This window comes from Theropithecus gelada, chromosome X (assembly GCF_003255815.1).
Source record: "Theropithecus gelada isolate Dixy chromosome X, Tgel_1.0, whole genome shotgun sequence".
Classification (NCBI taxonomy): Eukaryota; Metazoa; Chordata; class Mammalia; order Primates; family Cercopithecidae; genus Theropithecus; species Theropithecus gelada.
Window position 1 is genome coordinate 18,680,754 of NC_037689.1, and position 24,963 is coordinate 18,705,716.

At 45.2% G+C, this 24,963-nt stretch overlaps 2 protein-coding genes across 3 annotated transcripts; one reads left to right on the forward strand and one right to left on the reverse strand.

Annotated features, from left to right (window-relative positions):
• Positions 1-890: 890 nt before the first annotated feature.
• CXHXorf38 (chromosome X CXorf38 homolog) lies at positions 891-21,273 on the forward strand. Of its 2 annotated transcripts, none has more exons than XM_025373605.1 (7): positions 891-1,272; positions 1,436-1,570; positions 9,146-9,309; positions 11,158-11,307; positions 11,602-11,781; positions 17,447-17,606; positions 19,629-21,273. In XM_025373605.1, the coding sequence occupies exons 3-6, from the start codon at positions 9,196-9,198 to the stop codon at positions 17,603-17,605; spliced, it is 603 nt and encodes a 200-aa protein (XP_025229390.1). In that variant the 5' UTR covers positions 891-1,272; positions 1,436-1,570; positions 9,146-9,195; the 3' UTR covers position 17,606; positions 19,629-21,273. The 2 variants fall into 2 exon arrangements, with proteins under 2 accessions (XP_025229390.1, XP_025229389.1); XM_025373604.1 differs by having other exon boundaries at positions 1,015-1,272; positions 9,190-9,309; positions 18,051-21,273.
• A 2,916-nt stretch (positions 21,274-24,189) lies between these two features.
• On the reverse strand, positions 24,190-24,915 carry MPC1L (mitochondrial pyruvate carrier 1 like). The gene is given in 3 exon segments (XM_025373591.1): positions 24,190-24,242; positions 24,245-24,449; positions 24,775-24,915. Coding segments are annotated over 3 exon segments (399 nt in total).
• Positions 24,916-24,963: the final 48 nt, after the last annotated feature.

Here is a 24,963-nt window from a genome sequence, read left to right on the forward strand (position 1 = left end):
AGTGTGGTAGGTTATTGATATCCTCCTCTTAAAAATGACTAAATGGAGGCTGAGAGAAATGTAATTTGCCTGAGATCAAATTAAGGTTGCTTAAGATCGAACTGCTAAGAAGGGGCAGTTTGAGTCTGAGCTAGTGCTTCTAAACACTGGGCATTTTTGCTGTGAACCACAGTCAGGGGAAGGTTTAATGTTTTGGACTCTTTCCTCAGAGGCTTTTAACTACACACAATTTTGACATGTTTTCCAAGCTCAGAAAGCTCACTAAAAACAACTAAAACTGACTTGACTTGTCACTTGGAGTTGACAATCCCAATGCCTTCTGACCTTTGTGGCACTTCTTTGGAACTTAAATCAGACTTCCATGTGCAAGGAGCACTAATTATCATATAACCAAGAATACTAGATAGTTATCGTCTAACCTTTGCTAGGTGCTTCAGGATGTCCTTATCTGGCTCAGATGTGCAGCCTTCTAGAATCCAAATGATGTGTTGCCCTAAACAGGCAAATGCCCCCTTCTAGGTGGTCCAGTGGCGGGGGATTTTGAGTTTTGGGTCAGCTTGGCACACCGCCGGCAGCCAGCGGTCACGGTTCACTAATACCTCAATTTGCTACAGCTGGTGTGTGGGCTTAGGCGCCAGTAACTCTAGAATTGTATAATGCAAAGAACACACACGATTCAAGTAATGTGCCCTAAGCATCTTGTACATCTGTACAATAAAAAAAAGTTAAAACAGAAGTGCCCCACATTAGGAGAGGAAGTCGAATTGGATGCTGACAGGGTCTCTGGGGGACGAAGAAGGCCTAAGGGTTTCAAATAGCGGCTGCTTCCCCAAGCACCAAAGTTCTTAGACGTCAGACGTCACCCAAGTGGGGTGGAGCCGACGTGCCCCGGAAGTCAAGACGCCCCGCCCCGGGATCGGTGGCGCCGCGCCGCGCAGGCGCAGGCGCCGCTGCCCCGGGCACCTCCCAGGCTCCGCGCCTGCGCACTGCCGTCCGCCGCGCCTGCGCACTGCTGTCCGCCACGCCCCGCAGTCTCCTGGGTACAAGCGGGGAGACATGGTGCTGTCGGAGCTAGCGGCGCGCCTCAACTGCGCTGAGTACAAGAACTGGGTGAAGGCGGGCCACTGCCTGCTGCTGCTGCGCAGCTGCCTGCAGGGTTTCGTCGGCCGTGAGGTGCTCTCCTTCCACCACGGCCTACTCGCCGCAGCCCCCGGCCTGGGGCCACGCGCCGTCTGCCGCGGCGGCTCACGGTGCAGCCCGCGCGCCCGTCAGGTGAGCACCTGGCTCGGGGCCTTGACCACCGTGCCCACCCCACCCCTCCTCATCCCCGTTCCTGTCCCAGACCCAGAGCGCAAGTGTCCTGTTCCTTCCGCGAGGCAGGGCCAACCGCGACGCCCCTCCCTCCTGGGCCCCTGCTCACCGCCGCCTCCTGTAGTTTCAGCCTCAGTGTCAGGTGTGCGCTGAATGGAAACAGGAGATTTTGAGACATCACGTCAACAGAAATGGAGACGTGCACTGGGGAAACTGCCGGCCGGGCCGCTGGCCCGTGGACGCCTGGGAGGTGGCCAAGGTAAGCGCCTGAGGCTGGGACAGAAGGAGGAGGCGGCGGGTCACCCAGCACTCGGGGTGGCTGTCTGGTCCTGTGGTCGCCGGGGCCTCATAAACAGATGCGGAGAGAGAGATTGATCAAGGATCTAGGCGGTTCAAGGGTGGTGTGGGGGACCCAACCCAGCTTAGTGAAGTAGAAGCTTTCTTCTACTCGTCTGCTTCCTGACGACATTTGAGTTTGTTACCCCTGCTTGGAAAGTTATAGGAAAGATTTCTACAAGAGATGTAGGGGCAAGATGTAGAGCGAGCATCATGAGCACAGGCAGGGAGGGAGGGAGACTCATGTGTGGCCTGTTTGAGGGTAGACTCACTGAACAGCTCATCAGCTCTTTTTGGCTATAGGAAGCTATAAGGATGACAGAGTAAGCCAAGGGAAGTTAGAGCTAAAATAGAAAGCACCTTAAGTGCCCAGGTAAAGGCACTTTGGGGAGCTGGGGATGGGGTAGGCAGCCGGATCTGTCTTCAGATCTTGGCAATGTCACTTACTAAGTAGACCGAGTGGGAAATTTTTTTGCCCAATAAGGGACGGAGAGGGACAGCCAGAAGTGGCTTCCTAACACAAATTGACTTTAGCAGTCAGTCTACATGCCAGTGGTTATCAGCAGGCACAGAGTGGGCACTGGAAAGGAGCAGTGCCTGGGAAGCAGGTGATCTGAGTCCTGGCTCAGCTGCTGTGGTGTGACACTGGGCCAGCTTGTGCTCCCCAATCTCAAAAATGAAAGGAATTGGGGCTGGGCGCGGTGGCTCATGCCTGTAATCCCAGCACTTTGGGAGGCCAAGGTGGGAGGATGGCTTGAGCTCAGGAGTTCAAGACCACCCTGGATAACATGGCAAAACTCCCTCTCTACAAAAAATACAAAAATTAGCTTGGTGTGGTAGTGCGTGCCTGTAGTCCCAGCTACTCAAGAGGCTGAGGTAAGAGGATCGCTGGAGCCCGGGAAGTCTAGGCTGCAGGGAGCTGTGATCACACCACTGCATTCCAGCCTGGGTGACAAAGCAAGACCCTGTCTTAAAAAATTGAACTATATCAGGGGTCCCCAGACTTTTGGGTATCACGAGCCGGCAAACCCACCACACCTACACATTCTTCCCCATTTTTTTGCCACTGCAGCCATAGAGTTGCTGACTTCTACTTTTACCTAGAAAAGAGAAAAAAACGGAAAGAAAGAAAACTCTGCCCTTTGCAATGCCTGTCCCTCATCTGTTTGGTCTCCGTTGCTGCTTTCACACCGTTGGAATCCTCTTGTAGCCTATGCTACCTCCTTATACCCCTCTTTGCTCCTCTTGATTGCTGTCATTTACAGACCTTCTAGTCCAACCCCATCCTCTCAGTTTCTGGGCTCCTGATTCTAGCATCCTCTGCTGTACTCCCACTCAGCCTCCCGCTTGCATGCCCACACCCTGGACCTTAGCACAGGAAGTCTCAGTGTCTAACATCCTGCTGGCCTTTGGCACACTGATTCACACACCCCTGCCCCCAACCCTGTGCCCCATACTACTTCCGCTTCTTTGAGGCTTCCACTGCTTCCTGAATACCCAGCGCCCTCTGCCCTCCTGCCTGCCTTTGTCACCTCAGCTAGCCCAGATTCCATGGCCTATCAGTATAATCAGTCCCTTGCTGTTATCTCCGCTTTTTTTTTTTTTTCCTCCTTTCTCTGAACTTGCCTGGCCCAACTCCAGTCCTGATGACAACATTTTCTACTTCTGATTAGTGGGAAAGAATCTCACAAGGGAGCTGACTAGTTTCACTTTCATTCTTGATCATGAGCCCCAGTGGTCTGGCCACATCTCTCTCTAGGCTTCTGTTTCTGGAGACTACTACTTTTCCTCAGCAAATCCCCACTCCCGTTCCTCCGCCCTTGCTCACGCTTCACGGAATTGATGGAGGCCCCTGGACATATATAGTTGTCTCTCCTTATCCATGGGGTATTGCTTCCAGGACCCCCAAGGATACCAAAATCCACAGATGCTCAAGTCCCTGATACAAAATGATGTATGTGGCATTTGCATGTTACTTACATACATTCTCCTATATACTTTAAATCATCTCTAGATTACTTATAATACCTGATACAATGTAAGTGCTATGTAAATAGTTATGCTATTTTTTTTTAAATTTCTATTACTTTTTACTATTGTATTATTTTATTTTTCTGAGAATTTTTCATCCACAGTTGGTTGATCCTATGAATGTGGAACCCATAGATATGGAGGGCTGACTATACTTCCTCTTCTTTTTGCCAACACCAACTAATCTCCATGTGCACCATCTATTTCCTTCTGCTACAGAGGAGGAAGGGTGTCTCTCCTCTTATTGCCTCATACCTCCACTCATGTATTGGATCTTATCCCTTTTCTCTTGCTCAAGGCCTTTGAGGCTTCAGTTGTTCACTCTCTCTCTTGCAGCTCATTCCCATCTCCATAGAAAAAGCTTTAATATAGCCATGGTTTATTTAAATTTTTTAAAAGAAAGAATTAAACAGTTACCACATGACCCAGCAGTTCCCTTCCTAGGTATATTCCCAAGAGAAATGAAAACATACATTCATACAAAAAAGTGTACACAGATGTTTATAGCAGCTCCATTCACTATAGCCAAAAGGTAGAAACAACCCAAATACCCATCAGCTGATGAATGGAATTTTTAAAATGCAGTATCTCTGTACAATGGAATATTGTTTTGCTGTAACAGTGTAACAAAGGAATGAAGTACTGATACATGTTACAATGTGGATAAATCTTGAAAACAGTATGCTGAGTGAAAGAAGCCAATCACATGTTATATTTATATGACATGTCCATTTTATATAAATTCCATTTAGACTCCATTTATAAGAAATATCCGCACGGTGGCTCACGCCTGTAATCCCAGCACTTTGGGAGGCCGAGACGGGCGTATCACCTGAGGTCAGGAGTTTGAGACCAGCCTGACCAACAAGGAGAAACCCTGTCTCTACTAAAAATACAAAAAATTAGCCGGGCGTGTTGGCGCATGCCTGTAATCCCAGCTACTCAGCGACTGAGGCAGGAGAATCGCTTGAACCTGGGAGGTGGAGGTTGCCGTGAGCCAAGATTGTGCTATTGCACTCCAGCCTGGGCAATAAGAGCGAAACTCCGTCTCAGAAAAGAAAAGAAAAGAAATGTCCAGAATAGGCAAATCCACAGAAGCAGAAGTAGATTAGTGGTTGCCAGGGCTTTGGGGAATGAGGGATGATAGCTAATGGGTATGGGGTTTCTTTTCGTGGCAATGAAAAGGTTCTAAAGTTGACTGTAGTGATGGTTTCTTTAAATATGCTGGAAACCACTGAATTGTAATGTGTAGATGGGTGAATTATATCTCAAGAAAGCTGTTTTTTAAAAAACACTTGAATAAATACTTGGAAAATAAGATTTCAAGAGGCCAGATGTGGTGGCTCATTCCTGTTATCACAGCACTTTGGGAGGCAGAGGTGAGAAGATTGCTTGAGCTCAGGAGTTCGAGACCAGCCTGGGCAACATGGCGAAACCCTGTAACTGTCTCCACAAAAAAATACAAAAATTAGCCGGGCGTGGCTGGGCACGGTGGTTCACACCTGTAATCCCAGCACTTTGGGAGGCCGAGGCGAGTGGATCACTTGAGTTCAGGAGTTCAAGACCAGCCTGGCCAGCATGGTGAAACCCCTAAATATACAAAAAAATACCTAAAGAAATTAGCCAGCTGTGGTGGTGTGTGCTACCAAAAAATACAAAAAAAATTACCCAGCTGTGGTGGTGTGTGCTTGTAATCCCAGCTACTTGGGGGGCTGGGATGGGTGGATTGCTTGAGCCCAGGAGGTCAAGGTTGCAGTGAACTGTGGTGGCACCACTGTACTCCAGCCTGGGTGACAGAGTAAGACCCTGTCTCAGAAAAAAAAAGACAAAAAGAAAAATGTCCCTTGATCCATTCTCTCCTGCTGTCTCCCCATTTCTCTATCTGCCTCCTATACACATATCCAGCAAAGCATCTCAAAAAAGAGGTTTCATGCCTGTTCTCTTCTTCTCTGCCCTCACTTCCTCTTCAACCCACTCTGCCTCGGCTTCTGCCCCCGTCACTCCACTGCATCTATGACCTCATCTCTCTTACCTCCCAGAGCCATTTGGCACTACTGGCTGTTCTTGAAACCCTCTTGGCTTTCCTTCCATCTCCCTGGCTCTTTCTGCTCAGCCTCCTTCTGAATGTCTTTTGGCCTTCCCCGGGACTCGGGGCCGGGCCTCTTCTGTTCCCTTCTTCTCTGGTGACATTGCCCAGGCCTGTGGTGTTAAATGGTAACTGGCTCCCAAATTGGTGGCTCTAGCCCTGCCCTCTCTTCTGAGTTCTAGACGCACACATCCAACTGCTTACTTGCCCCCTCCACTCCATCGCCTATGGAGCACATTTTATTTAGTTTGAAAGTAGAACAGTTTGTCTTTGCCCCCTACCCTATGCCCATTCCCCATTACCAACTTTCTAGAATCACTCGTTTCATCTCTTTCCCTCTCAGTACCCCCTCTCTCCTTGTTTGTACCTGCAAAATACTTTTGGAATCCTCTTTTCCATCTCCACGTCACAACTCTCACCCTCCTACCAGGCCTCTACCTGGCCTCCTACCAGGCCTCTGCTGCTCTGAGCATCCGGTCCTTCACACAGCAGCATGTACAGTCTTCAAATGGGAATCAGATAATCCTAAAACCCTTGGATGGCTTCCTGATGGCCTTAGAATAAACCCCACACCTTTCCAGAGCCGATAAGGCCTGGCACGATTGGGCCTCTGTTTATTTTCCAGCCCCATCTCCTACTCAGCAAAGAGACAGTGGAGGATAGAGGCAATAACATGTTTCTCACTGCTGTGCGTTTGGCGTGTGGAACACGGTGGTATGCAGTACAATTTTAAGACACTGCTTTCACTGCAAGGATGCCGCAGAGCCTCCCTGTTGGCTTCCAGTTCTGAAGAAAGGGAATAATTACTAAAATAAAATTTTAACAAGGCCAGGCACAGTGGCTCACGCTTGTAATCCCAGCACTTTGGGAGGCCGAAGCAGGTGGATCACTTGACTCCAGGAGTTTAAGACCAGCCTGGGCAACATGGTGAAACCCCATGTCTACAAAAAATACAAAAAATTAGCCAAGCATGGTGGTGCATGCCTGTAATCCTCCCAGGTACTTGGGAGGTTGAGTTGGGAGGATCGCTTGAGCTTGGGAGTTTGAGGCTGCAGTGGGCTGTGATTGTGCCAGTGTACTCCAGTCTGGGCAACAGAGCAAGACCCTGTCTCTAAAAAACAAAACAAAAACTTTAACGTGGAAGAGATTGGCTTATATTGGTGAGAAAAATGCCAGACAGGACCTACCTTATAATGGAAAAGAAAAACTACTACACCTGATTTGGAGGTGACTAAGACCCCACTAACTTTGCATTTTCTTCCCAGCAACAGCTGAATTCAGCAGTTTCTTTTTTTTCCTTTTTGAGACAGGGTCTTGCGCTGTCGCCCAGGCTTGAGTGCAGTTGCACAGTCTCAATTCACTGCAAACTCCACCTCCTGGGCTCAAGTGATCTTCCCATTTCAGCCTCCGAAGTAGCTGGTACTACAGGTGTATGCCACTATGCCTGACTAATTTTTTTTTTTTTGTATTTTTCAGAGCTTCTTTTCCTCAGTTTCATGGCATTAGTTTGCCTGTGGTAAGTTAGTTAGCTTCTTCGTTAACCTTTGTAGCATTCATAATAGACTTCTTTTTTTTTTTTTTTTTTTTAGACAGAGTCTCACTCTGTTGCCCAGGCTGGAGAGTAGTGGAGCAATCTTGGCTCACTGCAACCTCTGCCTCCTGAGTTCAAGCGATTCTCCTGCCTTAGCTTCCCAAGTAGCTGGGATTACAGGCACGTGCCGCCACACCCGGCTGGTTTTTGTATTTTTAGTAGAGATGGGGTTTCACCGTGTTGGCCAGGCTGGTCTTGAACTCCTGACCTCAGGTGATCCACCCGCCTTGGCCTCCCAAAGTGCTGGGATTACAGATGTGCGCCCGGCCCATAATAGATTTCTTTCAGAGGGTCAGCATGTCTGTGGCTATTAAGGCACAGAAAGATAGTGATGGTACTGGCTACTGTACCTGTTGATAGGGGCCAGCCAGGGTTTACAAAATTCTGAATTATGTGGGACTCAGGTGTATGATTTCGCCACCATCAGGAACGTAGCGCTGACTCTCCTTGGCATACATGAACACTTACCCCAGCCTTTTCAGAATGCTTTCATGAGCAGCCCTGTAGGAGGCATTGTAGTTGCTTGCCTGTTGAGATGTGTTTTCAATGGAACAGGTCTCTTAAATAAAATAGGTCTTTTTTGTTGTTTTTTGTTTTTGTTTCTGTTTTGAAACAGGGTCTTGCTCTCTTGTCCAGGCTGGAGTGCAGTGGTGTAATCAGAGCTTATTGCAACCTTGAACTCCTGGGCTCAAGCAATCCTCTTGCCTCAGCCTCTTGAGTACCTGGGACTATAGCACACACCACCATGCATGGCTAATTTTTTTTTTTTTTTTTTTTTTCTGTTTAATAGAGATGGGAGTCTTGCTTTGTTGCCCAGGCTGGCCTCAAACTCCTGGGCTCAAGCGATCCTCCTGCTTTTGCCTCCCAAAGTGCTGGGATTACAGGAATGAGCCACTGTACCCAGCCTATTTAGAGTTTATTGTGAGTAACTTTTTGTTACTTCCTTGGCAGGAGAGTACCCTTGTGATTCTTAGCCTAGTAAAGTTGTTGCATCCCGATATAAGTTGAGAAATATTTCAGGAAAGAAATACGCCCAAGCTTTCCTGTAACACCATTTTGGGAGTCTGTGCCATAAAATCCTACTAAAGGCAAGATCCTGCTAGCTTGAGGCCCTTCTGGTATATCTAGTATCTCCCATCCCCGGATTCTATCTGTAACTCCTATGTGGGTCCTACTCGCCTTGCACCATCTACATAATAATTGCCTGCATTGATGTCCTGGTTACTGGCATGTACCGAGCACTGTGCTAGTGCTATACCTGCATTCTCTTATTTCATTCTCACAATATCCTTTGAAGTAGATAAGGACAGTTATCCCCCATTTACTGATAAGGAATCTGAGGGTGACTTGACCAAGGTCACAGTTGGCAAATGACAGAGCTGGCGTTTGAACCCAGTTTTCACTCCAAAGCCCAGACTCTTAATGTATTACTTCCATACCGAACTTCCTCAAGTCGTTTAGAATCTGTCCACTTTTATTTTATTTTTAAATCTTTTTATTTAACAACTCAACCACTGAAATTTCAGTAAGGAAAAGAAAAAAGGTGCCTTCTACTCATGCTTTATGTTTATATGCCATTAAGACAGAATGGAAAGCCAGTTATATCATATGTATCTAATAGCAGGGATAGTACAACCCTTCAGTTATTGCCCTTGACCAAGGTTTAGCTGTGACACTGTTTCCCTACTTGCATTTTGGGCCCATGAGGCTCTAAGTTGAAACCTCAGTGCGTAAGAGAATTTCAGTCATTTGGAAAACAGACAAGTAACCATCGCCTTTCCATCTCCTAGAGTTGGAAGAGGCTCAGGTCCCCCTCCTCCCTCCCTTGCTATAGGCCTTCATGCCCCGAGGACTAGCAGACAAACGAGGACCTGAGGAATGTGATGCGGTTGCTCTTTTAAGTCTCATCAACTCCTGCGATCACTTCGTGGTTGATCGAAAGAAAGTCACAGAGGTAAGAGCTTTCAGATTCAAAAGCATACCCTGAGTCTGTTGGGTCTATGCTGTGAGAGCCAGTCATGAGATACACCTGTGATGCTAAGCCAGCCATGCAGGTATAGCACGTAGTAGTTCCCCGGAACAGTGGTGTACAAAGAAAGTTAGACTTGGGTTCAAAGTTGGCATCACTAAGCAAGCTAGTGTGACTCATATCATGTCTTCTGTGATGTCCAAGAACCCCAGTGCAAATGCAGTCAAGAGTAGTTCTCCTGAATTAGTTTCCTAACAACTCATTGTGCCGTTTGCCGCTGAAGTAGATGAACCTAAAAGTCTCTTCCCTGTTCTGCCATAAACAGAACCAAAATAATTTTCCTTATTAAAAAAAATACAGAACATTGCATCATTCTGCCTGTTGTATGCCAGTGTTGGAATCCTACCCTTCTGAATCTCATTGGCTAAGCAGCTGCAAGACCAAATGATATGGAACTGAAGAAAACTTGAATACTGATGGTAACAGTGTCAGAATAGATCACTGTGCTTGTTAGATTTCCTCTGGGAAATTTAAATTTTTCTCTAGTTCACCAGAGAACAATTCATACATTTATTACCCTGAAGGTCATTGGAAAGAGTATATAGCTATACCTGGATTATTTATAATAGGTAGAGAAAATGCATGTATCTTTTGTCTGCATACCAGCAACTACCAGGATTGAGACTCTTTTATGATATCAGCAGAAACAAAGAACTATCATAGTAGTTGAATCCTTTGATATCTTTTAACCAAACTGTGGAAGACTATATGAATTATATATTAATACATGATTAGACAAGACCATTTTTCTAAAGATAGTGGCCAAAGTTTATTTTCTTTTCATCATGGTTTCCACATCAGGAAACTCCCTAGACCCAGCTTCCTGGTGCTCCAACAGTATTTAAAAGACTTTTGTGTTGGCTGCTTCATCCTGTGGGTATACCCAGAGCCAATGAGCTTGTTCTTTGGCAGGTTGTTTTAAGTTAAGGGATTTTGGGGGAATGTGGAATATCCAGCTGGCCACAAGACTTCAAGGGCTAAGGATAGTTGTAGGCTTATTTGTATTTCTTACACTGACTAATGTATTATTTGTGTGACTGGGGATTGAACAATCCCTCACGCCTCAGCGGCACCAACAGGTACCTACAGGTTATGTTAGGAATTTCGGGATTGCTTGGAAATCAGCTCCAGAGACTCAAGGAGGGAGAAAAGGCTGAACTGTTACCCGGGAGCCATCTTTTTATTCCTAGAATCCTGTGGCCATAATCTGACTTATTGTCATGTCTTATGTGTCCTGCATGATTTTTTAAAATTTCAAATTAGTTGTCATAAAAATCTAAATTTCCAGTTTCTCATGAAAAATCAGAAGATCTGGGAACATAGGCTCATACAACTCCCATGGCAACAAGCCGCATGTTAAGTAGAGGCTGCCCCTTCAGATAGGGCCTCTGCTGTCCAGTTAGCTCTGAACCAGTCTTTTAGTAGGGAGATGACTTCTTACCATTACACATGGCCAGCTTCCCTTAGGCTACCTGCCTGACCCTTGAAGACAGAAGGAGAACTTCACTTCTTGGTGTCTGCCCTCTAGACAGGATGGAACTAAATATGGATCTGACTTACGGGGCTGGAGGGCTGAAGTGTCCTCCACTCTGATACAGGTACATGCCAGCTTATGCCCATGATCCCAAGAAAGTTCCAGGCCTTCTCTTCTGACGACTGCTTTTGTTAATTTGTAATTAACAAAGCCTTTCTATGATTTTTCTTTGGGGTCAAAGATCTCAGTTTACCCCATTGTTTGATTTTGAAGCCTTTTATCTTTTTGTCTTTCTGCAGGTAATTAAATGTCGTAATGAGATCATGCACTCTTCAGAGATGAAAGTATCTTCTGCGTGGCTTCGAGATTTTCAGATGAAGATCCAAAATTTTCTGAATGAATTCAGGAACATCCCAGAGATTGTGGCAGTATACTCCAGAATAGAACAGGTAAAAATCATGTTTAATAGTTCTGGCATACAGAATGAAGGGACAGAAAACAACAACAGCCACACATTTAGAATTTGAAGTTTATTAGATTTAACCTAAATGTTAGAATGTAAGCAGGGGAAAGAATGCTGATATGAAATGTGCAATTATACTGGGCTGAGAAACTTTTCTGTGGTCACGGTGCACTATTAATATGGATCCAGTTCATTATGTTTAATTACAAATTATTTGAGTAATTCAGTGGAATGCATTTTACATGAAATCAGTTCATATATGTGTGTGGCAATCCCTCAGCTGTTGACATCTGACTGGGCTGTTCACATCCCTGAGGAAGATCAGCGAGATGGGTGTGAATGTGAAACGGGAACTTACCTGAGTGAGAGCCAAGTCAATGAAATAGAAATGCAGTTACTAAAGGAGAAACTTCAAGAGATATATCTTCAAGCAGAAGAACAAGAGGTGTTGCCTGAAGAGGTAAAAGAAAAGTGTTATAGGCTCCGTGTGAGTAAACAACACAAAGAAAGATTCTGGGGAGGAAGAGTAGCTCATCTTAACAAATAATTAATGGTGGTTTTGATTTATAAGTCAAATAATTTCCAGAAGTGTGAATATGCTTTTGGCACAAATTAATATTACCTCTTAACAAATATTTTCACTTTCACATCAGCAAACATTTGAGTGCCTAATCTGTGCCACAAAGTGGAAAAATCTGGTAAGGGCTACAATAGAATTCTGAAAAAAATGCTCCAGACGTTCTCTGCTGGCCAGGGGGATTGCCAAAAAAAAGATTTTGCTAAGAAGATGCTGTTGAGCTGTGACTCACAGAATCAAATAAGAGTCTGACAAATTGGCAAGAGAAAAAGATGATTCTTGACAGAGAGCACAGTACTTGCAAAAGCAGGGAAGGATAGTCTAAGCCTGGGCAAGGACAAGTGAGCACAGGAGCCATGGCCAGGTTTGAGGATGGTAAAGTGGGCTGGAGCCACATGCCGAAAGGTTTTCTAGGCCATGCCACGGGGTTTTGGCTTCATTCCCAAAAAGCAGTCAAGAAAGGGTAATAGGATCAGATACAGCTTTTAGAAAGTTAATTCTTGTGGTAGCTGGAGGTTGGATGAGTGGCTAGCAACTACCCAGAAGGCTCTTGCAGTCGTGTGAAGGCGAAAGAGAACAGAAACCAGGGGCTGTGGAGGAACTGGATTCTGGAGGCAGTACCTGGGCAGAACTGATGGATCTTGGTGGCCAGGGAGATTACTTGGAGCATGGCATGGGGCTGGAAAAGGGTGGAGAAGGTAGGGAGGGGAGTGTTTAAAGAATCATCAATGTTTCTAGTTTAGGACCTGCAGGCTAATGATGGTCTAAACTCCCAGGTACAGGAGGAACAAATTTCCTTTGTCACATGCAAGGTATAAAATAAATTAACAGTAGTCGAATTATATTCCAGCAAGGTTCAGAAATATTCCAGCACTGGCTGGATTAGACTTCTAGATCACCAGGAGATCTTGGAAAAATCATTTCACCTCTCCATTCCTCCTTGTCCAAGGAAAGTAGTTTTGCTGGTTACCTCATTAAACATAGGGAGGGTTTATTAAATGCAAATTCACGGAACCATGCTCCTTGCAGGTAACTATGCCTGTATTAACCATTCCAGCTTTGATCCAGGTGCTTCATTCAGCATGGTGAGCCCCTTTAGCACAAGGACTTGGTACCCCTGGTTTTTTGGGTGTGCCTACCATGGTACACCATAGGTATTTAAAATGATGTATTAGAATGTTTAATCTTCTCTTTTCTAAATCCGTGTGTTTCGGTTCCTGTCTTTATTTTATAATGCCATTAGAGCCCCAGTTTTCTTTCTGCTGCTGTTTTCAGAAGCTAGAGCCAGGAGTTTGTGTCAGTTGAGAGCTGGAAGGGAACCTGGCAGTCATCTTATATCCCCTGCTTTGCATGTGAGGCAAGGGCCCCAAAGAGCTTGCACTGGGGCTGAGGGCTGGCCCGCAGGTCTCCCCCTTCTGATCCTGTGGCTTCCTGCCTGCTGTGCTGCAGATCTTATATACTGAGGAGCTGGCAGCTGTAAGTTTTGAACCCCCATTATCTCTGTTTTACAGAAAGGAAATAGGGATTAATTGGCTTGTTCTCTGGGTGGAGTCTCTAGGTGGAGTTAATAAATTCTCATTTTTCATGCTTTCTCTTCAGCACACCATGGCATTTCTCATAATATTTCAATTGATCAAAATGTGAGGATTGATTGGCATGTTATCTCAAAAAAGTTGGAAGTCAGGTTTCTGTGTATATGAAATTTGACATCTTCTGAAAGTTCAGTACCCTATATGATTATCCATGTTCTTTCGGGTTAGTTGCCAAAGTCAGAGGATTTGTTAAGACCAGATTTCAATGAATCTAAAATGCTGTCAATTGTAAAATATACCATTATTTCAGTTACTTCTAAGAAAGAAAAAACAATGCTGCCCGTTTATTATGAGACACTATCAATGGTAAGATGCATTCTCATTTGAGATGTTAGAATAGGAAAAAATGTGCATCCTGGGATCAGGAAATACAGTGATTGTATTATGACCCCAGGGCTTTTATTATAAATGTTATCAAGAACTATTTCTTGTTTTTGTTAAAACAGTAGGGGTAAAGGCGAGGTGCGATGGCTCTGACCTATAATCCCGGCACTTTTGGAGGCCAAGGTGAAAGGATCACTTGAGCCCAGGAGTTTGGGACCAGCCTGAGCAACATAGGGAGACCCCATCTCTTGAAACAAACTAACAAACCAAAAGAAGTAGGGGTAGGGTTAGAAAGCTAAGTTGAGAAAAATGATTGATGGTAGTAATTCAGTGTGACACCTCCTGCAAACACATCATGGAGTGCCACAGAGAGCTTACCATCTCCACAGTTTTCTATTAGTTTGGTGAACCTTAAAGGTATAAAACAGTAGAAAAAGTGGGCTCACGTTAAAATACACTGTGCATGTATTGCTGTGATTGTGAGATTTTACTCTGCTGTGGAGCCAAATGGCAGTAGCAGCTGCTCAGCCCCTTGTAACATGGAGTTTGTGTCGGCCATGGGCTCATCTGCCCCAGGATTCGGCTGCCACCTAAGTGCCCTTCACATAGTCCTGCCAGCCCTCATTGCTCTGTTAGGATCTGGGAGTTAAAAAAAAAAATCCAACTAAAGTACATTGAGCACAGTTAGTGGCTAAAAAACATGAAAATAATTTTCACAGACTTTAAAATCAAGACTGATTTCTTAAACCCTGGTGAGGGAGCCACCTTCACAGAGACCTGCAGGGAAGCTTAGGGATAAGGGACGATGACAGCGTGTACTCAAGGTCACTGGGGAAAGGATAGAAAATGGCACTTCATTCGTTATATTCAAGAAATTTTTATTGAGCACCTACTGTGTGCCAGGCACAGTTCTAGAAGCTTGGTATGCATCAGTGAGTGAAACAGACAAAGATCTCCAGAGTGGGAGACAGATACTAAACAGTAAACATAATAAGGTCATGATGTGGGGCAGTAGAAGGAGAAATCCAGTGTAGAGCAGAGGGAGGGTGATCAGGATTGGCAGAGTGGGGACGAATGTCAGGTTGCAGTAGAGTAATTAGGGTGGCCTCTTTGAGAAGGTGAGACTTAGCAGTACCTTGAAGGAGGTGAGGATTAACCATGCGTGTATCTGGGGGAAGAGGATTTGAAAGAATAGTGGGTGAAGAGGTCAGAGAAGTGAAGGGAGAAGAAGCAGGTCCTACTGGGCCTTGTGAGCCATTGGGATGACAAAAGGAGCCCCTGGCTGCAGTGGTGAGGGTACCCTGGGGTACTGGAGGGGAGGGGCCAAGATAGAAGCAGGGCGACTGGTAGGAGGCTACTGCAGTGGACCAGGTAAAGGATGGTGGTAGCCAGGCTGAGGGTAGAAGTGTAGAGGTGATGTGAAGGTGTGCCAGTGTGGCATGTGAGAGAAAGAAAGAGATCAAAGCAAGGCCAAGAGTTTTGGCTTAGGTGACTGGAAGAGTGAAGTTGCCGAGCGTCTTTTGCCTCCAACAGTAGACCAGCACGTAGTAGACTGTGAGTAAATTGGACATTTATTAAATGAATGTAGTTAGGGAGGAGGGAATGGACCAAAGCTGCTAAGTGCTTTTAGTAGTTTATTTCTGATCCTCACCAGAATCCTAGGTGGTGTTGGTATCATCATCCTTAATTTGTGTACCTAGAAGTAAGCTCAGAGAGGTCAAATGTCTTGGCCAAAGTCACACAGCTAATTAAGTGACAAAGCTGGGCTTCAGTGTCCAAGTCTGAATATTCTACATTCCAAATTTTTCTAGTACTTTCAGTTTTTCCATCTCTACTTTCTCCTCCCCCTTTACATATAAACATACAAAGCCTTCTCTGTTCTTAATACTTTTTTTAAAGCCTCCTTTTGATTCATCCTGCCAACCCCAAGCTAAAATAATCACCCCATCCAGAACACCTCTTAAGCACATTTCAAGAGTAAATGCATTTGTTGCATTTCACAAAGGAGAAAACAAGTCCAAGAAATGTCAGCTATGGGACACTCATGTTGAAGATAATGGAAAAGAAAGGCAATTTGGGATGGAAAAGAGAACTGAAACCTTGAACAAAAGAAAAGAAACTAAGTAGAACAGAGCACATCAGTCCTGAGAGTCTGCAGGGGGGGTCAGGAGGTGGCAGCAGAAGGACCACTGTTCCCAGGTTATCATGTGAGAAAGTCTCCGCACAAGTGGAGGGGCACCCCACTGAGGGCAAAAGTCTATCTGGGAGTATGCTTGTGGTGCCCAGGCCCTGCTGGTGCCATCACGGACATCTGATCAGAGCCTCAGGAGGACCCTGGGGTGTGTCTAGGGCAACGGGCACGGTCACTGAGAGCTAACGATGCAGTGCCCACAGTTCCTAACGCATGCTGTGAACCATGTCATCCGTGTGATCTTCATTTCACATGTCTGTGGCTTTCAGATTTATTATTTAAAGCCCAAGCATCTTGCAGGAGCTCTAGGCTAGTTTCCAGCTGTGTATTAACCAGCTCCTGAAGGGCACATTCCCGGTCTACTTACTGACCAATCGGAAACCCTCTGATCATCTGCAGCTCCTCCCTGTCCCTCCCCACTCCCTGTGCGTCCTGGCCACAGCCTTAGCCAGTCATTCACCTCCCTCCCATCCCCAGCGTCCATCATCTGGCATCCGGCTCTTTCATTTGCTTACTTCACAATAACGTGAGTATTTGCTGGGGTTCCACACCAGACCTACTGCATGGGAATCAGTGACGTACACTCTGCAGTTTAAGAACTACTGCTCTCTTAGGGCAGAGTGCTCCGTTACTTTTCTTCATTAGATTTATATAACCCTGACTTGACTTGCAGTTGAGGGTTCCCCATTTAAAAGCATTCATCGCTGGGCATCGTGGCTCATGCCTGTAATCCCAGCACTTTGGGAGGCCGAAGTGGGCAAATCACCTGAGGTCAGGAGTTTGAGACCAGCCTGGCCAACATGGCGAAACCCCGTCTCTACTAAAAACAAAAATTAGCCGGGTGTGGTAGCAGGCTCCTGTAATCCCAGTTAGGAGGCTGAGGCAAGAGAATCACTTGATCCCAGGAGGCGGAGGTTGCAGTGAGCCAAGATCACACCATTGCACTCCAGCCTGGGCGACAGAGTGAGATACTGTCTCAAAAAAACAAAAAATACACACACACACACACACACACACACACGTATATATGTATATATCCATATGTATAATAATTCAGGTACAGAATTCAAAAGAAAAGGGCATTTTATTTATTTATACACATACACGTGTGTGTATGCATAAAATGATGCCCTTTCATGTAAAGACAGAAAGTTTTAAAGCAAAAAAATGGAAGGAGACAAGCAAATACTCCCTTGTGTACCCCCAGAACCACTTATCCTGGGGCACTATTTTTTGAGTGGAGGATGCTTTGTTTTAAAGGGTTTGTTTTGTTTTTGTTTTTCAAACTTTAACCTGTCTGTGGACAGATACCTGTAGCCAAGATTTCTGTCTCTTGGGCATATGAGTAGGAGCCAGTCTGGGAGCTAGTGGGTTTTTCATTTGAATTACAAATCTGCTATAAAATCGTCTAAGCTGTACATTGCATGGTTTCCTCTTGCAGCTCTCAAATCGACTAGAAGTGGTGAAGGAATTTCTGAGAAACAATGAGGATCTTAGAAGTGGCCTTACAGAAGATATGCAGAAGCTAGACAGCCTCCGTCTACATCAGAAACTGGATTCACAGGAACCTGGGAGACAGACACCTGACAGGAAGGCCTGAGGTGAGTTCAGGCAGATGATGGTGTTAAAGAAGGACAGAATCGCCCCATCTCTTTCATGTCTGTTCTCTCATGTGAGGCCATCATGAACACACAACAGTCTAATCTGAAGTTTGTCCTTATTGTTTCAAAGAGAGGACACTGAGGTTTGTGTTCTTTCTCTACTTAACGGTTCTTAAGTCTGTGAAGTAATTCAACATCAACTCCCTGTTTAGCCAAATATACCTGAAGTCATTGGTCTAGAATTAAATGAATCAGCTTTATAACATAATCAAAAAGCATTTCTGCCTTAAAATGACACCATTGATGCCTGGCTCTTACCATGGCATTAATAGCAATTGATTAGTTTCCATAAGGAGAACTTCTTAAAATGAGTAACTATCTTCAGCATTTTACTTTTTTCCCCTCAAATAAAAAAAAAAATCAAAACATTCTCTTTCATTTTAGGTTGCCTGTCAACAAAAATCAGGCATGTTCTGTGAAAGTCAGCATGGCTTCCTTCTCAGACATCCTTTTCTGTGCAAAAGGAAAAAGTTACCAGACTATTGTACCCAAACAAAAAGGAATTTTTGTTGTTTTGTCCTGGACTTTCCTCTCTTTGGAACTATTTTAATATTTGTAAACTTGGGGTTGTATAATCTATTGCAATAAAAAATATTAGATACTCTTTGCCAAAACTTGATACCAGGCCAGGCGTGATGGCTCACACCTGTAATCCCCAGCACTTTGGGAGCCCAGGCGGGTGGATCACCTGAGGCAAGGAGTTCGAGACCAGCCTGGCCAACATAGTGAAACCCCATCTGTACTGAAAAAAAAAATACAAAAATTAGCCGGGCATGGTGACATGTGCCTATAATCCCAGCTACTCAGGAGGCTGAGGCAGGAGAATCGCTTGAACCTGGGAGGCAGAGGTTGCAGTGAGCTGAGACCATGCCACTGTACTCCAGCCTGGGCAATAGAGCGAGATTCTGTCTCCCAAAAAAACAAAAAACAGCAACAAAACTTACTACCATCCAGGGATTTTTTTGCTATTTAAAAGGTGAATTTCTTTTCTGGTCCTAAACTGTAACTGCTTAACTTAGTAAAGGCTGTGTTTGGCCAGGCCTGTGCCAGAGGCTTACCTGGAGTGCTCCACCCACTGGCAGGCAAGTCCTATTCCTATTCACCCAGGATGCCCAAGGCTGGGCTGGGATATAAATGCTGGGATAGGAAAGAAATATTTCCTTTTTAGAGGAAAGCAAGAAGAAACATTGCCTGAAAGGCGATTTTTCTAGTCGTTTCCAATTAGTACAGAAATGTTACCGCCTCTGGGTACAGTGGCTCACGCCTGTAATCCCAGCATTGGTGGGCGGATCACTTGAGCCCAGGAGTGTAGTACCAACCTGGGCAAGTTGGCAAGACCCCATCTCTACAAAAAAGTTAAAAATTACCTGGGCATGGTGGCACACACCTTTAGTCTCAGCTACTCAGGTGGCTGAGGTGGGAGGATCCCTTGAGCCCAGGTGGTCAAGGCTGTGGTGAGCTATGATCATGCCACTGCACTCCAGCCTGGGTAACAGAACAAGACCCTGTCTCAAAAAAACCCCAAAAAACTGTTACTACTAGGTTGGAGTAGCCTAAGGCAGTAGGGCAAGGAGGTGGGCCCAGGCTGGTCTGTGGGGAGCTGGAGAATGGTGACTTGAGTGACCAGTAGACTGACAGGACCCAGGCCAGCATCACAAGCAGGGATGTCAGGCAGGAGCAGGGGAGCTTCTCGCTTGGCAGCTGGTTTATGGTACACATTTGAAAAGTAAGCTCCTGGGGCCTGGCCTCACATGCTCAGTGAACATTTGACTGAAGGGCCCCTCTTAGCTTGGGAGTATTCCCAGGCGTAAATGTTAGTTATGCTATTAACTAAGCCTGGTCCTTCATTACAAAATTTAAAAATGAAATTGCATCATTCTTGTGGAAATTCAAAGACAAACATTTTCTTTCAACAAATTCACACATTCGTTCATGCTTTTTCTATACCTTTTACCCCTAAAGTCATCCACTCCTGACTTCCTCCTGCTGGTTTCCCAAACTGCGCAATGACTGCCCCATCGTAGGCAGTGGTCTGCGGAGTCGGCCTCACTTTCACCTTTCCCCGCATCTACTTGTTTCCAAGGCCAGCGGTACTTAACTGGGTCAAGTTGCCTGTGGACCTTCAGGAACAGAATTGCCATGTTCCTCGCTGCCTGCAGGAAAGGCTCCATTCCAAGCCCAGTGAAGATGTGTGCCTATCCAGCCGCCTACCAAGGATGTCATCTGTAGAATGGGTGGAGGGCAGGGGTTTATTTGGTGTACATTTTTATGTTAAAATGCACTTAATATCACTCTGGAAAGCCCAGATGAGTGCAGATGTGCCTGTAACTTCCTCCTTTAATCTGTCCAGGTAGTATTTAATCTTTAGTCTTACATTTTCTTTCTCCCTTCATTTCATGGAATTCCTTGAGAAAACTTCAACAGTAAAGAAAGAAATTTCATTCATCTCACAACTCTTCCAAATGAAGAAACTTAGCGAAATATTTCCAAGCTTCTAGATGTGCAATACAAAACTTGGGATCAAATGGAATCTTGATTCATTAACCAATTTAAGATCTGACTTCTGATTTTAGGAACTTTGGGTTATGAACGCTTCCATTTTATACCTGTGTCTAGTTAGTTTGCCCACAAGCTTTTATCAGGGGTCCACCATGTGCCAGCCCCTGAAGTAGATATAAATACAAGGATGTGTAAGGTATGGATGATGGTATACGAGCTGTCATCTTACTGGATTTGTCCGCTCTGATAAAGATACGGTTCTGAAAACTTTTTAAAACCCCAGAGAGGACTTTAAGGCAATGTAGCATCATCTATAGAGACATCAACCTGTTGATATCTTTCTATTTAACGGAACTGTGCACCTGGGCACAAGGGTGTGCACAACAGGATGTGTACAGCAGCACTGTTAAAGTGTAGCGCATTATACTACAGGATCTTATGCAACTGTTGGAAAGAATGAAGCGACGCCGCACTGTGGTCATGCAGTGGTCTCAGACATACTAACTAGAAAAGCAAAAGGCTTAACAATGCATAGCAGTCGCGCGCGGTACCTCACGCCTGTAATCCTAGCACTTTGGGAGGCTGAGTGGGGCGGATCACCTGAGGTCAAGAGTTTGAGACCAACCTGGCCAACATGGTGAAACCCTGTCTCTACTAAAAACACAAAAAAGCCGGGCATGGTGGCACGTGCCTGTAATCCCAGCTATTCCGCAGGCTGAGGCAGGAGAATCGCTTGAACTGGGGAGGTGGAGGTTGCAGTGAGCCGAGATCACACCACTGCACTCCAGCCTGGGTGACAGAGGGAGACTCCGTCTCTAAAAAACAACCAAAAAAACAAACACAAGAAAACAATGCATAGCAAGCTATAATGTTGTTTGTGTTTTAGAATAGTAGAGGTCTGGAAAGTTGTTTGCTTTTCCCCAGTTTTTTTTTTTGCTGTGTTACCTCTGTAGGAAATTGAGGTAGAGGGGAGAGTTAGGAGGAATATTTGGCTTTTCTGTTTTATATCCTCCTGGGTGAAATTTTTATAACAAACATGTACTGGTGTATTTTGAATGTTTTTAAAATTTTATATTTCAGAATAATAAAATATAAATTCAAACTGCAAGCTGGCTGTGTCGCATTTCCTGGGCTATGTTGTAGCCTCCATTCCTCCATTTTGTAGCTCCACCTTCAGGGTCACCTGCAAATTGTCAGGGCAGTGGGAAGAAGCCCAGCACATGGATCACTTTCTGCATAGGGCTGTCTGTTTCATTGTGAAGCGCCTTGTCTTCTTCGTCCAGCAATATGATTTGTTGTCAGCCTCTCCCTGGGACACAATATGTGGTTCATAGTTTTGAAAGAATTAGAGGAAAAAAATGGTATTAGCATTACAGTTGCAAAGATAAAGCAGTTCTTTGGATTTATCCTGTTCTTCACCAGGGAGCTCAGAGTACCTAAGGAGGAAGACATTACATATTCAACTCAGAGTAAAACACCTGATTCTGGGAAATGACTAAAGTGCGTTGGTGACAAAAACTGGAAAACTAGCTCTGCCAATTCAAAACATGTTACTGGCTTTATAAAGTTGTGGAGATCTGTAGACAGTTTAAATTGCCAAGGTTAGAAAGGATTACGTTTGAGAGTTTGGGAAGATTATGAAATGATTGTTACCCTAATGATTTAAAAGGTTCATTTTTATTAAAGTATGAATTACCTATTTGGCTTTAAACACTAATATCCTAGGCAACAAAGGGTTAGCTCACTTAGTTGGGTGGGCATATTGTGAATTAGATGCCTTAAGTGGAACATTGCATTATTGTGGAAGTGTTGCAATCTTTTGGACATTTCCTTGAATTGTTTTGACCTCTAAATTGTAAGTATAGAGTAATAGGAAATTAGCAGCAGAGATTACCTCCTTTTCCCTCACGAGGTTAATTAGAAACCTACCTGCTCTGAAATGTCTTCAACAGACAGTGGCCTTTCATTGAAATAGACTCAAATTACAAAATGCATATTGGAAGACAACCTAAAAATATATTAATTTCTACTTATGAAATTGTTAGTGAAGTGGATATAAAGTTATTCATTTCATAACTTTAAGAACTGGTTTTTAATACTGCATTGTAGTCTGAATTATCTAAAACATTAAGACCCACTGTTATCTTCCAGAGATTTCTGCTTCTCAAACCCATGCTTTATATGTGCATGTTAGCAATGACCACAAAACCGTAAACTGAGCATTTTGTGACCTCTCTTTGGGAAGGTAGGCAACAAATTTACATGCTTTACTTTCCTACTGACTACCAGAAAGGCATGAGAATTATTTTAGCACCACGTGTGGTAGCCAGCATCCAGGATGGCCCCTAACAATGCCTGCTTCCCATCCTCATATTGTCCTCCCATAGTGTACCAGAGTTGTTTTGTGTGAACACAGCAGAAGTGATGGTATGTAACTTCTAAGATGAAGCTGTAAAAGGCTAGAACCTCCATCTTGGGCTGTCTCTTGGAACACCACTCTGGGGGAAGCCATGTCACAAGCAGCCGTATGGCGAGGCCCAGATGACAAGGAACTGAAGCCTCCTGCAAACAACTATGAATGAGCTTGAAAGTGGATCTTCCAGCTCCAGTCAAATCTTCAGAGACTGCAGCCCCAGCTGACAGCTGAGAATCCCTGAGCCAGAAGTCCCCCACTAAATCACTCCCAGATTCCTGACCTTCAGAAATTAAGTGAGGTAACTGTTTTAAACTAAGTGTTGGGGGTGATTACATGGCCATAGATAATTCACTACTTCCCCATAGTTCGTTTCCCACCCACCCCCCACCCCCGTCCCCACATGCAGAATTTCGTGAAACACAGAGACTGCCCACAAAGAGGACTACTGCTTTAATGCCAGAGAAGATAAAGGGGAATCTTCTAGAATTCCACAAATGTGCCCGTTTTGTCCAAGAACTGATGTCTTCAGAATCTTTGATAGTGCTTTTAAATTTCTTTGCATTTGAAAACTCTATCTAAAGCAGGGTCGAATACTTCTAAACACCTACTTTGGGGTTCACCAGTAAACACTCTGGAACTTTCCGCATCCTTCAGAGGCAGGGGCAGGGAAAATTTTTGGGTCAAATCGTAGAGGGCAGCCTCTCCTATGTAGGTAATCGCCTTAGCCTACTGCCCCACTACCCCACCCTTCTCGTTTCCCTTTTCTCGGCTCTGTGATTTAAGAGTCCGTAAGAACCCCCCAAGATTCCTAGGGGAATACTCCGAGCTGCCGCTGTTGACCACTGACCCCTCACCCCCAGCTCTAGCTAGCATTCGACAGAGTGATAGGTAACCAGTTCTGCAAACTGCCATTTCCCCCGTTTTTAAGGATAAGAAAAGGAGGAAAGAATGATTTTGTCCTTTTACCTATTTACCTAGAATCCCAGGGTTGATGGCAATTGTCCCCAGAATTGTTTATCCTGTCTCCATGGCTAATTCTATAATTGCTCTCCGTCACCAAGAGATCCTAGGTTCTCTTGAGGACTCCTTAAGGCTACACTGTACCTCACGACATTCATTTAAAACCCACTTCGAAACATTTCCCTCAGTAGAAAGAGCCCCCAGACTTTTTTTGACGTACAGATTTGTGACTGCACCAAGTTGTGAGTCATGTGTGATACTAAGCAACCCTGTTTGCCCTGGACATCCAAAACAAGTAACAAAAATATGTTCCCAAGAGAGCTTTAAGAAAAAACAAAAAAGCTGTGAAGTGCTTCACATTCAAAGTCTTCCTCCCCCATATTAAACTATCTTGAGTTGCAGGTCCTGTGAAGAGAAAGACCAGCTAATCCATCCTCCCCTTCTAAAAAACATTTCCAGTTTACAAAAGAGGCAACACTCAACTTCAGTTCAATGTTACTTTGTATTTCTTTATTAATCAAACTGCAGGTTTAAGTCAGATTCGCACTGTTTTAGAGTCAAAACCGAGGTCTTCATTGGCCTTTTTTCAGGAGGAATGACAGTTCAGTGCTTGTGACCTGCAGAGATGAGATCAGGCCCTCTCAGTTCTTAAGAAGCTTGTTTCGGGGGCTGGGAACCCCGGCTGGTGGCGGCCGCGACGGCGGAGTGTCGCGGGCTTTAGCCTCGGTGCCGCCGCCGTAGTAGAGTAGGTAGCGACTGGCCTGCACACTCTGCGCCATCACGTTGGTACAGTGGCACGTCATCAGCAGCAGGTTTCGAGGCTGTACGCTGTAGGCGAAGCGCATGAAGATCGCCGAGTACAAGATGAACGCTGTCGTCATGCGGCCACTGATGATCTCCAGCGATGCCTTCATGTCTTTATTTTTATTTTATTTATTTATTTATTTTTTTGAGACTGAGTTTCACTCTTGTTGCCCAGGCTGGAGTGCAATGGCACGATCTCGGCTCACCGCAACCTCTGCCTCCCAGGTTCAAGCAATTCTGCCTCAGCCTCCCTAGTAGCTGGGATTATAGGCATGTGCCACCAGGCCCAGCTAATTTTGTATTTTTAGTAGAGACGGGGTTTCTCCATGTTGGTCAGGCTGGTCTCCAACTCCCGACCTCAGGTGATCCACCCGCCTCGGCCTCCCAAAGTGCTGGGATTACAGGCGTGAGCCACTGCGCCCGGCCTGCCTTCATGTCTTTAAAGGAAGCCAGCGGAAGGCCCCAGTCGAACACAGGACCCCAGAAGTGAGTGCTGCTCACGTATCCCCGGAACTCCTTGCTCTGGAAGTGATCTCTCATCGTTCACCACGGTACCGCCACCCTCGCCATGATGGAATAGCCGTAGGTGTGCCTACGGAACGACAGCCAGACCACAAC

Bases quoted from the DNA above. Each gene is read 5' to 3' on its own strand.
- CXHXorf38 (XM_025373604.1), top strand. From the start codon at position 1,057: ATGGTGCTGTCGGAGCTAGCGGCGCGCCTCAACTGCGCTGAGTACAAG. The intron at 1,273-1,435 runs GTGAGCACCTGG...CGCCTCCTGTAG, and splicing joins GCAGCCCGCGCGCCCGTCAG to TTTCAGCCTCAGTGTCAGGT. The intron at 1,571-9,189 runs GTAAGCGCCTGA...CCCTTGCTATAG, and splicing joins ACGCCTGGGAGGTGGCCAAG to GCCTTCATGCCCCGAGGACT.